This window comes from Mastacembelus armatus, chromosome 20, assembly GCF_900324485.2.
Source record: "Mastacembelus armatus chromosome 20, fMasArm1.2, whole genome shotgun sequence".
Classification (NCBI taxonomy): domain Eukaryota; kingdom Metazoa; phylum Chordata; class Actinopteri; order Synbranchiformes; family Mastacembelidae; genus Mastacembelus; species Mastacembelus armatus.
Window position 1 is genome coordinate 5,596,405 of NC_046652.1, and position 15,149 is coordinate 5,611,553.

The 15,149-nt window shown below is 39.3% G+C and overlaps 1 protein-coding gene across 3 annotated transcripts in view; it reads right to left on the reverse strand.

Moving 5' to 3' along the window:
* The window catches only part of myripb (myosin VIIA and Rab interacting protein b), an 89,821-nt gene that overhangs the window by 46,542 nt on the left and 28,130 nt on the right, over nucleotides 1-15,149 (reverse strand). For all 3 annotated transcript variants that reach the window (XM_026292472.1, XM_026292470.1, XM_026292471.1), the window contains exon 2: nucleotides 1,371-1,592. In XM_026292472.1, the coding sequence (XP_026148257.1) occupies nucleotides 1,371-1,592 (222 nt within the window). The remainder of the gene's footprint in view (nucleotides 1-1,370; nucleotides 1,593-15,149) is intronic.

A 15,149-nucleotide genomic window follows, 5' to 3' on the forward strand; every position in this document is an offset into this window, starting at 1 on the left:
CTAACTCAAAAGGCTGTGCAGTAAAAATCAATGATTGAGGGTATTGAGGGGAAGAAATAGGGCACATATCTAGACAGCTCTGCCATGCTCTGCAATGCTGTCCACCTCCACCTCAACCTCCATGACAGAAGGTAGACAAAATGCAACACTAATGCAACACTAATAGGGATTTCTATTGTTCATTTCTATTTCTTGTCACCTTCCTCTCTAAATATGACAACAAAGGTACAAAATCCCCCCCATGCACCCATATAGTATTATATTATATTTTCAGAAAAACATGAGCAACCACAAGCAGAAGCTCCAGTGGGGAAAACATGATAATCGACACATGTAGTCTCTTCAGGAGACATTCACATACAAAATATTGTCACTCAAATGAATTTGTTATGAATTCACCACAGTGACTGACCCACACACTTCAGTATCATAGTATTTCAAATGCTCAGGCAGAGAGAGCTTACTATTCACTCAATGGTGAGTCGGGGTGCTAAAACAACTCCCAAGGCTTTGCACAGACATGCATGCACAAACATCCTTAACATACACATGCACACACATAGTTTATTTGCAAAGACAACCAGCTGTAGGGAATCCCCCTGCCTCTACTGGTCCTTAGATTGTTTTATCTGGTTCCATAAACCATAAATGAATATTATTTTCTTTTTTTTTTTTTAATTAAAACCCTCATTTCTATATATTTATAGATGTGACTGCAGGACCCAAACTAGCAGAAATAACTGAAAAAAAAGAAAACATTTCTCATAGAAAATTGGAATTGTATGTCAAAAGTCAAAATGCTTATAAAGACCTTAAAACATACCCGACTATTCATTTTCCCTGCTCTGATGTGTCTGTATTTTCCTGTCTCTTGTCTCTTTCCATCAGTGCAGATCTTACCATGTCCCCTCTTTTTACACATTTACCTCAATTTTCTCCCCTTCTCTGCTTGTCTTTTCATTATTGCCTCCCATAATGGCCCCATTTTTTCGCCCTCCTTGAAACTGCTAGTACAACTAGTAGTGATGTTAAAACGACTGTTTAGAAAACAGAGCTGAAAGCTATTAGGTTCGATTAGAAATTAGTGTAGACTTAAAACAGCAGTAAAACAAAATCCTGTTTCTTCTCGTTCATTCACTTTTTTCCTAATGTCTCCAGCACTGCCCATATGCCATCTACATGTTCTACTCAGTCTCTTCTTTTTCCCTCATAAATGTCCTTTACAGCATGCCACTGTTACCACTACTTCAGGATCCCCCAGTCAACCAGTTCACAGTTTGTCTTGTATTTCTTGTTCCTATTAATTCATTTGCTATTGCTCTCTCATCTCCACTGCTGGTTTGCATGTGAATGTGTAGAAAGACACTAACCTGCCCTTTTGGCATGCAGAGCAGAGCCAGGCTTTATCCCTTTTGCTGTAGGTGCAGCAGGTCTTGCAGACGTTGAACTGGCAGTCCAGGCACTGGCGCTTGGGGTTGAGCAGGAAGGTGAAGGGCGCGCAGCAGCGGATGCAGCAGTGTTCGTTAAAACGATGCTGCTTGGAGAGGATGGAGCATCTGCTGCCTTCCTCCGCCAGCTCCTGCTTCATCTCACTGAAACCGTGAAAAAGAGAGGAAGAGAGAGAGAGAGAGAGAGACAGAGGGGGAAGAGAGAAAGGACAGGAGGGGGAGGGGGAGAGAGAGCGAGAGGTTGGTGAGTGTCTGGTTAAGAGGTAGACACATGAAAACATTGCAGAATGAGAATGCAGAATAACTGAAGTAGCTGTGGAAAATGAAAGATGAAAAAGGAGGTGGTGGGGAATAAAAATAAGAAGGGGAGGAGAGCAGGGTCATGGATTTGATGAAAGCATGTCCATTTCTCTTTCTCCTGTTCTCTCTCTCTCGTTTTCCTACACTGCTTCTGTGGAATTAACGTAATGGCTGACATTTCAATTTGTGAGAAGGGCCTGTCATGTCTTGTTTGCCCACATCAGTCAAAACAGAGCATGAAGAGGGCACCGCATGCATGTCTTCTTCATGCTCCAATAAAACAGCATTGAATCTTTGTCAATTAAGGCACTATGAAGATACTTACACTAAATTATTATACAGCATTAAGTTAAAGGTTGTATTCACACACTCACAAACTAGTCTGAGAAAAACAGCATTAACTGAAAGAAAAGCTTCCATGATTATATCTGGAGTGCTGCTTGGACTGCAGTCCAAAAATTACAGCTTTAAGCTACACCAGTAAAGGAGCACTAACGAGTCTCACTCCTATTCTTAAAACCTCAGAGAATTGTTCAAGCTAATGAACTATTACAAAAACAGGCTGCAATAATTAACCAAAACCTGTTCAGAAATTAAATAAAATCCACAGCCGATACCGTCATTGCAGCAGCTGTATACAAATAGCTATGGATCATTTTACAGGAAAACTGTGTCTACACTGTCATTCATCAGTTATTATGTGTGAATGGAAACTGATGTAGAAAGATCAAGCTGCTGCTCCTGCTGCTGAGAAGGTGTGAAAGTATGTGCAGCTTGAATGGGTGGTGAGTAAATTATTAAAGCTGCTCCTCTATACGCTGTAACAGACAGATTACAGCCTACGGTGCATTCACTTATCCTGCAGATACACGCATGACTTATTAGATGCTATTTACAATTCTGGTGATACAAAAAACAAAACAGAAAACTATACCTGTAAAACATGTCAGCTCACACGTTTGAACACGGTGATACATCAAACACACAAACACTCAATTATGCACCACAGATGTGTGTAGGTGTTCCCACCTCAAATAAACCACCAAGTTACACAACATGCTGAATGGAGCATGTTGAATTCTGTATGTAAAATGTGCACGGGGCTCTGTGGAGTCAGTAAAGGCACTCCAATCTCCCATCTCACTAAGTTATTACCGGAGCTCGTCGATCCTGTGGCGCTTCACTGATTGCTTTTCATATGCACCATTAGATGCAGCATAGTAACAAGATGTCTGTGAAGATTCTCTGTCGTCCAAGTGAAGTTATCTATAAGATGAGTCATGCCAACTGGACTTCTAGTTTTTAGATTGAAACATTTCACCACTCATTCAAGTGGCTTCTTCAATCTTTGAAAAAGCTGGTAGGAAAATCACATTTATCTTTCAGGTTGGTTTCACTCCACCCCTTAGCCTGAATAGGCTTGTTAGGTGAACAATGGAAGAGAGCAGAAGTGAGGGTCTAGGATCTAATGGTCAACTCTTGTGACCCTTCAGATCCACAAACTGGGTGTGGAGTGTGTCCTCCTGCAGGACGTGAAGAGTTCCTTAACCTCCTGGGAATAGATGAAAGGGTAGCCTGGGAAACTGAAGACAGGTTATCTCTGAGCCCTCTATCCCTATTAAGGGAGGGTTTTTCCACCTGAACCCATATGGCTTCTCTGATGCCTCTGAGTTCTCAGCATTCTTCTCTACACTATATACCAGAATGATCCAAAGGGGCTTCATATTCTGCCATACGTGTACAAAGTCGCAGCTGCTGGGAAATGATGTCCTCAATCAAACTAAAAGAATGTCAATATACCCCCAAGCAACACAGATAAAAGAGTCTAAGCTAAGCAAGTATCTGGTTCACAAGAGATCCAAAACACATGCACATGTCCTAAACAGAGCAAACATTGCTGACTCAATAACTTGAAGAAGCCATTGCCTGGAAACAATTTCCTTGAGTCCTGATTAGGATCAGGATCCATTTTCTCTCTCTAAGTCTGTCATACAGGTTTAATGAACAGCCCAGTTAGATGATGGCTAGCTCCAGCAGTTTAATTAAATGAGTGGGCAAATGTTCACATATATCCAAGGACAAGAGTGGTTGGTTATGCCTAGCGTCCCTTTGAATGAACTCACATCTTTGCTAATGGGACATAAAAACCTGTGCTCACCTGGCAGCCATGTGGGTTATCCAGGTGCCAGTCAGGCACAATTAGCTCATTTTAAAAAAGAGACAGATATTTGTATGTAAAACGCATTTTATGGTTTTATCTGATTTGAGGGTCAAACGTTGTTGTATGCTGCACAGACTGACAAGCACCTTGATGCAACCTTGCAATTTTTAAATTGAGCTGTATAAATACATTTTGATCTAATAACTTTGTATAAAATAGCTTCTCAATTGCCATTGTACAGGGATCAATTTTAACCCAAGTTTTAAAGCCAACCTGGAGTCCTTAAACTCTTTAATGTTCCCTCTTTAACATTTATAGTTCCAGAAAAAATGGGCAAACTGTATCTTCCGATGAAGACCAAATGATATGATCAACAATGCCACCGCAGCTGCTAAACTGATTTTGTGGTGATCATGTTTTTTCAAGAGTGAATACTATTGGTCAGTGGTCATTTCATGGTCCCCACACCCATTAGACTTTTTAACATTAACTGTTGATATGATAAGGGCAGCACGGTGGATGAGTGATTAGCGCTGTTGCCTCACAGCGAGAAGGTCCGGGGTTCGCAACCTGTGTGGAGTTTGCATGTTCTCCCTGTGCTTGTGTGGGTTTTCTCCAGGTACTCTGGTTTCCTCCCACAGTCCAAAAACATGTATGTCAGGTTGATTGGTGACTCTAAATTGCCCATAGGAGTGAGTGTGGGGCACAGGTTTGATACAAGGACAATAACATTTTTACTTATATCTTGTTTAGAATTAACTGTTTATTTCTTCTGTTTTTCTGTTTAAACAAAAAGTGAAATGAAAACATGGAAAACCAGAGCAAAATGCTGTGTTAAATGCTTTACAATGCAGCCAAAGCCATTTTAAAACATGAAAAAAAGCTTTAGACATCAGTCTGGCATATGCAAATGTGCCCAGAGATCGCACGGTTTTTTGGGAAAACATGTTTACAAGTCCATAAATTACTCAAGTATTGCATTAATGTCAAAATGATCTATTTTAATAGCACTGAAAAAATTAAGAACCACAAAATGTTTTGTACATGCTGAAAGATTACACCAAGCCAAACTCTTGAATTAAAAACAATTGATTATGCAAATTAGCCTCTGCTGTGTACGTGTTATGAGCACAGTGGGTTTAAGAGGGGAACAGAGCAAATGGACCAAATGCCAAATCATTTTGTAATCTAAAATAAAGACAGCAGAATGATACGTATGTAGATTCTGTAATATGCAGTACATGTTTGACAGCTTGTCACTTAAATATTTTTTATCCTGATGATCTATTAACTCATTTACTTCATTCTCTGCTATCTCATTTACCATCAGTTTTGGCTTCCCTCTCTGTCGTCTGCCTTCCATCTATTAATTTATCATATCATCATATCATTATCATCATATTTATTTTTCCCCTAATTTTGATTTTTCCCTACTGTCCATATTTCTTTTTTACTCTTTCATTTGGCAAACGGTCAGGCTTAGGCTTTTGTGAAGTTATGAGGTAAGCTGACATATTTTATGGCCAGATTTGTAATCAAGATAATGACATTTTGAGATTCAGCTGCAGCTTGGTCAGAAAACAAAAACAACTGCAGTTTTCTTCTTTTGTCTCAGGAGCTGAACTTACTCAGTGGAGTGCTTAGGAGTTATAACTCTCAAAACTTATATACTTCCCACACAACTGAAAAGCAATGTTTTCAGTTGTCTTGTTCATTTTGTTCCACAGGTCAACACTGTTGTGTGTGAATTATATATTATTTTATGCTAATAAGTTAAATATTTTGAGTAATTAATTACTTTTTTTGTATGTACACCCCACCTCTTAACATATTAGTTAATGTAGGAGTTGTGTTACACATAATAATGTAATGTATGATAATGTATTGATTTGTTTTAATTTAGTAGAACTAGAAAACACACACACACTTAGAAATAATCAGCAGCCAGAATCACTCACTCATTCACTGCTTTCTATATCATTTACAAAGAGTAAATTGAGATGTCAACATTCAAAGGTGGAAACTATCATATTCATTCCACTGTGGACGATATAGTTTTGCGGTTTAACACATTCAGCTGCTCTGTTAAATTGAGGTCAGTAAAATGTAAATGTGTTATAAAGTAAACAGTGAGTGATTTTGGACACAGCCTAAGCCATTTTATCAGCACTGTAAGGCTGCACTCAGGCAGAGCAGAGCTGTGAGCTAAATGCTAATGCTAGCATTTCAACATATAATGAAATGCTAACTTGTTGATGTTTTACCATGTTCAGGATCTTAGCTTAATGTGTTAAAATGCTAACAGCTGCTGTTTCTAAATTGCTGTTCAAATAATTTGGCAATTCTGCAAAGTCTTTAGCACACAAATGCTGTTGGCAGTCGAGAAAAAGGTTAGGGGTGTTTTTTTCAGTCCATCCTCAGGGGAACATAAATGCTTGTACAAAAGCAAATAGCAACCCATCAAATAGCAGTTAAGATAATTCACTCAGAACCAAAAATGTCACCATTGTGGTACTGCAAGAGAAAATGTCAGGATATATGAAATCAGCACGATTCATTACTGGGAATCATAAATACCTCTGCAAAAATTCATGTCAATACATCCAGTATATTACTGAAATATCTCAGTGGTGGCCTGGATGACCAGCTAAAATTCAGAGCTGTGTGACTTGCATGACTAAGCTCATATCATGAGTTATTTATTATGAAAAATGAAAACATGATTACTTTTCTGGAGTCAATGGCAGTATTACTGGAAAAGTGATAGTATAAAAAATTATGTCATTGAGTTTATAAACACAGCACAAATTAGAAGTCATATGGTGACTACTGAAAAAGAAGCAATTTCTGGGGATGCAGTTAATTGACTTAATATGGAATACGTAATTAATTAGAATCAGAATAACTCTAAAACATTGTATTAGGACACTGAAATCATCCAAATCACTGAAAAATGCAAATTACTGCATATGTTTATATTTTGTAATGCAGCACAAAGCCTTGAGAGCAGTGCTATTCACTTCCATGCATATAAAATAGGAATACTCTCTAAACAAATAAGAACTGTTAAAATCTGAAACTGCATAAAATAAATCATCAAACATCACATCATGTTTTGTTAATTTACACTGCATATGAATTTTTAGCACCATAACACCAGTAAATCAGGAAGTGCACACCTCTCTGATAGGAGGGTATGTATATTAATTGTAAGTGTGTGTGTGTTTATTGACCTACATCAATGAATTTTCAAGTGTCTTCTTCTTCTCCTTTCGGCTGCTCCCTTCAGGGGTCGCCACAGCGAATCATCTGCCTCCATTTAACCCTATCCTCTGTGTCCTCCTCACCCACACCAACTATCCTCATGTCCTCCTTCACTACATCCAAGAACCTCCTCTTTGGTCTTCCTCTAGGCCTCCTTCCTGGCAGCTCTAACCTCAGCATCCTTTTACCAATGTATTCACTGTTCCTCCTCTGAACATGTCCAAACCATCTCAGTCTGGCTTCCCTGGCTTTTTCTCCAAACCATCTAACATGAGCTGTCCCTCTGATGTCCTCATTCCTGATCCTATCCATCCTCATCACTCCCAGAGAGAACCTCAACATCTTCAGCTCTGCTATGAGTGTACATTCACTAAATGCAGAGGGTAATTATGAATTGATCGAGGGCTTTCACGGCATTAATTCAAAATGGGCATCCACTAGAAAAGCTCTTGTACCTGGTCGGCTCAGGGGATGCCCACTAGATGAGTTTCGGTTTTGGTTCCTGGTCCAACTTAGGGGAGTTTCTTGGCACAGCAACAGGGTCGACCTCCTGAGTTGCCTCAACTCCCTGCCCTCCCGTCCTCTGTAGTCTTCCCTGTTCTTCATGTTCTTTCTCTGTGTCTCTTCACAGATGGTGGTGAGGGAGTTTTGGTAGAGCGGCTGATTGGGCGCAGCTGTGCCTGATCAGCAATCAGCAATCCACGCTTAACTGCTGCACAACTCCAGCCTTTGCTCTCAGTTTAGTTTGTGTGAATGTTAGTTTGATACCTCAGGTATTGTTCTTGTGATTATCAGTTCCTTAGTTTTTAGTAATGAAACCACAAAAGGCAATAAGATCTTCATTATGATTGAAGGGGAAGAATGTAAATTTTCTGCTTATGCTTTGTTTTTGTTACACAGGTTTTCTCACCGTTGTTTTTTGTTAGCACTGTACAGCCTCATCTGCTCACCTTCATGTAGCTGTCTGTTTTTGTGCTCATCACATTTGGCCTCATGCTATTGTGAGTTAGTCATTGGACTTTGCCTGTGTTTGCTCTCAGGAATAAACACCAATGCTGCATATCACACTGGTGCAGGACTAAGAATTAGGAAAGTATCAGGGGGAAGCATACAAATGTAAAACAGTTCTATAGCTTTAAATTACTAGTCTACAGCTATGACAGCAACTTTGTTAAGCTGTAATTACACAGGGTGCTTGGAGCTAAATGCTTAATATATCAACATATGTTGACAGTGACATGATGTTTAGCAAGTATAATATTTACCTTCTTCACCTACATCTTAGTTTGGTTTGCTTATGTTTTATTACCACAAATACAAAATTGTCATAAATCAAAGTACAAAAATCTAAGGAAGACTTTACAAAAAGCCAGACAGTTAGAGAGATTACAATGCAGCCTGAGAGGGGCGTGAACTGTGTGCTAAAATACAATTGGCCATCCATCCAAGCGGAGCAACAAATTAAAGGATACCATTTTATTAGACAATAGATGCTGAGATATTTCAGTCTGGATCAGAGTAGTTGGCCAGCTACAGACCAATTACATTCCCTCACAGGGGAGTGCTGGAACCAGTCCCAGCTGACACTCAGTGAGAGGTGGGACACACCATGAATCCCCCCTTTTTTTTTTTTTAACAAACACAATCCTCTCTTGTTTTTCTCCAGTTTCTCAACCGAGCCCATTGCGGTCATCAATGCAATTATAACAACCACCTGTCCTCTAGATCCAATCCCTTCCACACTCAGTAACCCCTTACCATTTCTGTGACATTTAACATAAAATTCCTTAAAAGCACTTAAAAGTTTTTTCCTAAGCAGTTAGAATTGAAATAAGTACAGTAAGTACACAATAAGTATGTGGTAATACAAGTCTAAACACACTAAAGTTTCCTGCCGAATTATCTTTTGGAAAACCTGGCTGGAAAACCTGATAGCAACCTGATTTCCATCTGTATCGGATCTGTATTATAAATGCACTTAATGCCAATTATTTCGAAGAGTTTTATGGTCAAAGTCTGTTTATTTGGCACGTGTTACTGTTTCTTTGTATATCATCAATATGTTTGAAGACACTTTTATCATATGTATAGAAAGTCTAGATAAAGTATTTCAGATTATGAGTGATCATCCATGTAGGCTGATGAACTAAAGTACAGACAAAACTTTCTAAGCATTTTCTCAACAAGATCCCTCATAGTTGTTAGAGTGCTTGTCTTGGACACAGGGAGCCAGGGTTTTAGACTGTATGTGCAAGGTGAATTTTTTCACCTTGGTGCTCATAAATTTCGGTGGGTGCTCAGGTCCTGCAGCACCCACAGGCTCAGCACCTATATGGGTAAAAGTATAGATGCAGGCAAACACCTCAATAAACTGCAATACGTCGAGAACTTTGTGGCCTGTATACTCATTTGCACACAATCCCACAATAACATCACCCCATTCTTTGAAAAAGTACAGTTTTCCCATCTTTCAGTGAATTCAAAACCCTGCTGCTTGCCTAGAAACTTGCCCCCCAGCAGTCAAAACCTACATTTTGATTTTAGATGCTTTTATTCTGTAGGGGGTTTTAAGCTACTCCTTTCACCCCTAGACCTAGTTCGGACTGTGACAATGACATTAGCCTCCCTTTAGGCATGCCGCTGGGATGGATTAAAAAAAAAAAAAGACTACAAACACTTATTAGTTACTGACCCCTCACTCTTTTGAGCCTACAATTGGGTTATACATTTTTATATATATATATTTTACTGTGTTAATAAGTTTTAAACATAGAGCTCAAGCTTTGTGGGGGAATGTGGCTAATTTATACAGCATACATTTTTAATAATGTTCATTTTTCAGTTGTGGCCTTGGTATATTATATTCATCCACTACATTAATAAAGAGGGCACATAGACCTGTTCTCATTTCTCTCTGTTCTGCTGAGGCAAAGTGGCTGCTTTTTATTCACATTATAACTTATTTTCTTCTTTTAGACCACCTACCAATTATTCTGCTTCTACTGTAAGAGAAAGTCAAGGTGACACATAAGAGGGTGCAGCTGTTGCATATTGCTCTCCCTTCTTGTTTTCCTCTCACTTCAAATAACCATACATAAACACAAACATACACATATACACTTGATTTTATATATATATAAATATATATATATATTTTATATATATATGCAACTGAAATATACCAGATGTATACTCAACACGTAAAAGGGTTAGGAGTTCTTCATAGAGAACCTCAAAATAAAAGAACCCATCTTCCTTACTGCCACCATTGTTGAGCTTTTCCACAGGAATTTATTCTTGCAGTAGCACCAAGCACATACATAGACCTGTTCGATCTCTTCAAATCCATCACATACAACCCTGCGGGCTTCCTAGCCTATTAGAGCTAAGCCAAGCCATTGCCAAAAGGCTTGTTAGTAAACAATATAAAAAAAGAAAGAAAAAAAAAGAGATACAGAAACGTATGCAGGCACATAAGCATGAATAGATAGGCACAGACCTGCATATACAACACACGTGGAGCCATAATCTATACCGTGACAGATGGTGGTGTGGGCACATTATTTAAATACTGTGATGCATGTGAAATACATAGATAAACATGAGGATTATTATTAATGTGTCCAATCAATTCCAGTTTACCCAATAAGCATGATACAGAGTACCTGTAATCATCTATCTATTGTCATCTAATGTATTAAAACTGATTAATCTGTTTGAGAAACATTCCTGACAATCTTTTCATATCGGTGATGGACTGTAAAGCAGTGGACTGCTAAAGTTACTGCACACGTTGAGTAAATTTTATCAAAGCATATGCACACAGTGGCAGCATTAATATTGACATGACCTAATGCAATTCTAGTGTTATTTAGCCAGTGCTTTACAGCAAAGTCAGAGCAATTATTAAAGAATATATGCAAGAGAACAAGCAATTACAAACAGATTCCAGGGGGATTGTCAAGCTATCAGTAGTTTAAGACAATGTCGTGCCTGTTATTAACTCTTTCCTTCCACTCCTTTTTTCTCTTCCTTTGCTTTTCTTTTTTATTCTTTTTTTTCTTTTTGTCCTTATGTCAGCTTGACCTGTGTGCCTAACCAATATTTTTCCTGGAAACAGGTGCCTTCTCATTGCTCTGTTAAACCTCTGATAAAATTAATAAAAGCCTGTGAAGTTAAATGCATTAACTCCAGCTTTGGGTTACTTCTTAATAAGTTATATATTGTGAGTTTAATTTTAATACCTTCTATGACAAAAATCCAAATCTGAAATTCTACACCATCAATCAAAAGTTTTTAAAAATGTCTAATGTACAAACATATCCATCCAAGTGATGAAAAAAAAGAAACAGAAAAGGTAATTTACACTTCATTATGGGAAATAATACACAATAAAAGAGGGAAAAGTACGGGCTGTTCCTGAAGTGACAGAGGATTCAGAACCAGAATCTGGATGAATTGTGAAAAAGTTATCCCTTTCTGTGATAGTGTTCTCACCAAGGCCAAGTCCCACTATATAAAACAGGAATCAGACCTGGGTCATTCCATGTTAGCATCAGTGCTCCTGCTGTTATAAGTGACAACCCTGGTTCTGCAGAGCCATCTGCTGTGTTAAAAACCAACTTTGAATAATGGCTCATCTGAAACTTCTGACACATAAGACATATATTACTGCTCAGATATTTCATCACTGTCTTCTTGCTAAATGCTTTTATTTTATGTCTTTTGTGCTTTCTGCAGGATGGACTGTTAATGTGCAGATGGACCTTGTACACAACTCAACTGCTGAACTCTTCGTTTACACAAAGGCTCATCCAACCAGGTGATAAGGTTCAGGTTTTGCTGCCAACTCCAGGCTCAGCTCTCTCTGCTTATTTTTATGGACCTCATGTTATTGAAAAAGAAGTGAATGATACTATGTGGTAAAAATTACTGACAGAAGAACATCACAGTCATTTTGTGCCAAATTAAGTAAAATCTTATAAGAGAAATTTCTGCTGAGCCCACGAATAAGCCTGCTGCACCTGCTGCTCTTGCATCAAATGGTGTGAGTGAACGGTGTGAGTGCTGAGCCTGTTTGCATCTCAGCATCAGTTTCCTTTGTTGCTTTTCCAGCTTTGAAGAATGGTAAAGATGATGATGGCCTTTAATTACATGTTGCAAATTGGCGGTGTACTACACTGCTCAACTCATCGGTGATTTTTCCACACACCTCTCCCACCTGCAAAACAAATCTCAGACGCTGGGGCTCTGGTTAAGGTCTATTCAAATCTTTCTGGTGACTTTCCTTTAGGCTGTGATGGAGCATGATGTGAATGTTGGCAATGCATTACTCATTAAGGAACATGTGTATTGTCAGAATATGACAAAAAGAGAAGTGTTTGCCAACTCTGTCCACTTCCTGCAGTAATTAATGATGGCGTTTGAAAAGGAAAAGGCTCTAATGTCTACTGTGCTAGTTGATGTGGGTTTTATGAGTCTTTATGTGTGAGGCTGCCACATTCCCTGTGTTAATAGTGTTGTTTTAGTCCATATGGTCTGTGGGCCTCAGTTTTAGTTACTCCTTCTCGCCCTGGAGCTCCTTTATCTGCAATAATCTGAAGTCAACTGCTCTCACGTCTCTCTGTTCTGCAGAGAACAGTAGTTGATTTTTTTATTCACATTATGACTTCTTCTCTTCTATTAGACCACCTACTTATTATTCCGCAGAAAGTGTATGACAAGCTCAAGGTGACCACATAAGACGGTGACACGCAGCTGCTCCATGTGTTGCTCTAACTCCTTTTCTCTCTTCACATGCTGATAATTCATAAACCCACACACTTACGCACAGCATGGAATAAAAATCCCAGAAGAATGTCATTAGTCTAAATGTCAGAATAGTCCTATCCTTGAATGTGACAGCCTCCTGCTAGCGCTGTACTGTGTGCTATGATTATATAGTCCTTGAGTTTCTCGTCTTAATCTCTGCAATCCCAAACAGTCGTGCATTGAGTGCAGCATGATTGTGTTTGTGTTCCCTGCAACTGACAGATACTGTCTATGCATTGATGTATACTGAACATATAAGAGAATTATGGTATAGTAATACCTGGCATGGGAGTGCCTCATGGAGAAGCTCAGAAGGAAAAAACCCACCTCCCTTACCACCATTTGTCAGTTTTTCTACATAAACTCTTTCCTACTGCACCACCAAGGGCAGGCAAAGCGCTGCTACACTTCTTAACATACATCACATACAGTTTCAGCCACTCAGACTCGCTGCTCCCATCTTAAAGCCATTCAGCTGCCATTTGTCTTCCAGCCAGTTCTCTGCTGGTTACCAGCAGCACCCCTTCTCCTAAGATAAGCTGTATCTAGATTCCACAGATTCTATACATGGCAAAGGCAGAACCACTCTCAGAAAGGCAAGAAAGGCAGAATATGTGGAGGTTGGGCAAGAGGCTAGTATTAAAGATGAATGCTTACAGAGAAGAGAACATTCTCAGGGAGGTGAGCAGGTGAGCTAGTGGCTGTTGGCAGAAGCAAGCGCCTGGAGACTGGGTATGCTGCGGTCCTTGAAACAGGAAGCCCTGGGGCTTGATGATCGGTTATGCTGGAATGTACTGGAATGGCAGTTCACCCTACAAATTGTGAAAATTGTGGGTAATTGCTTATTTGTTGGTAACCAGCTAACCAGTCAGAGAAAGGTGGGCTACTGGCTGATTCAGGAGCAGGATTGTGGTTGGCTGACTGGGAAATAGGCTGGAAGTCGTTAGTAGAACCAGAACTAGCTGCAGAAGTAGCTGCGTGGAGACTACAACATCCAGGGCTAGATGACTAGACAGGTAGCAGGCTGGTGGCTAGCATGTCCAGATGGTAACAGGGCCAAGAAAACATAGGAGAGTCAAGAGCTGCGACAATTAAAGCAATGCCTGTGGTAGTGTTCCCACTTCCTTCCCTCCTCTAGTAAAGACTTAAAAACAAGTTGAAAAAAGAAACATGTAGGTATGTAACAATCAATGGATACATTTAGACAAGTCCAACTTTCATATATACTTTTACTTTCATTAATCAATACCTCTATCTCCATCATTCCCGTCATGAAAACTAAAATGAAGCTCATGCCACTTTTCTTCCCATTATCCCCCATCGTGTTTCTCTTGCTGTATCTCAGATTAACAGCTGTAGCTTGTTACAGAGGAGCAGATTGATCTTTCCTCAGCTGAATAATCTCTCTTCACACAGGAAAATGTAACCAAATGTGCCAAGAAAGCAGCTTAAGCATCAACCACATGAAGAGATGCCAACTGAGAAAGAAAGGCAAGGGGTGGGGGCTGTGGTTGCAGCAGCTACTGAGCACATACCCAACAAGAGAGCTTCAGTCAGTGGGGAATGAGCTCTTTGTAGTGAATGTTCCCTTGTTATGCAGCCACAAGGGAACAATGTCAACCTTCAATATGCTGCAAATAGCCTACAGTATGTTTCGCATAGAGTGAGGCAGCAGTTAGAGTAATACCTGCAAATCACTGGATCCCCATTCCCATTATTTTATGTGCTTCTCAAAAGAGTATAGTCTTTTTCTAAGAAACAGCTTTATTATTATATTTACAGTTGTGTGTTTTTGAAAAGTAAACAACATATTTATTAAAATGCTCCTAAAATCTTATCTACATCAGCAATGTGGTTTTTTTGTTTTTTTTTTTAATCACTATTCAGTCAGAATAGCACACAGTATGTTTTAACATCACTGTGCTAATGCTGAGTGAGAGGATGTGCTGCTGTATATATTAAGAGGAGGTTTGGGATAGCCGCCAGGGATACGGTGGCTATTTCTGTGGCAGCAAAGATGTAGAGCTACGGAAAAGCATCATTCACTAAATTCTCCTGTGATGAGAGAAGAACTGCATGCAGGGATAGGAGGAATAAATGGGGAAAAAGACAGAGAGGAATAATTAGAATCAAACCAAGGAGAAAAAAGAGGAAGGAGTTCCAGT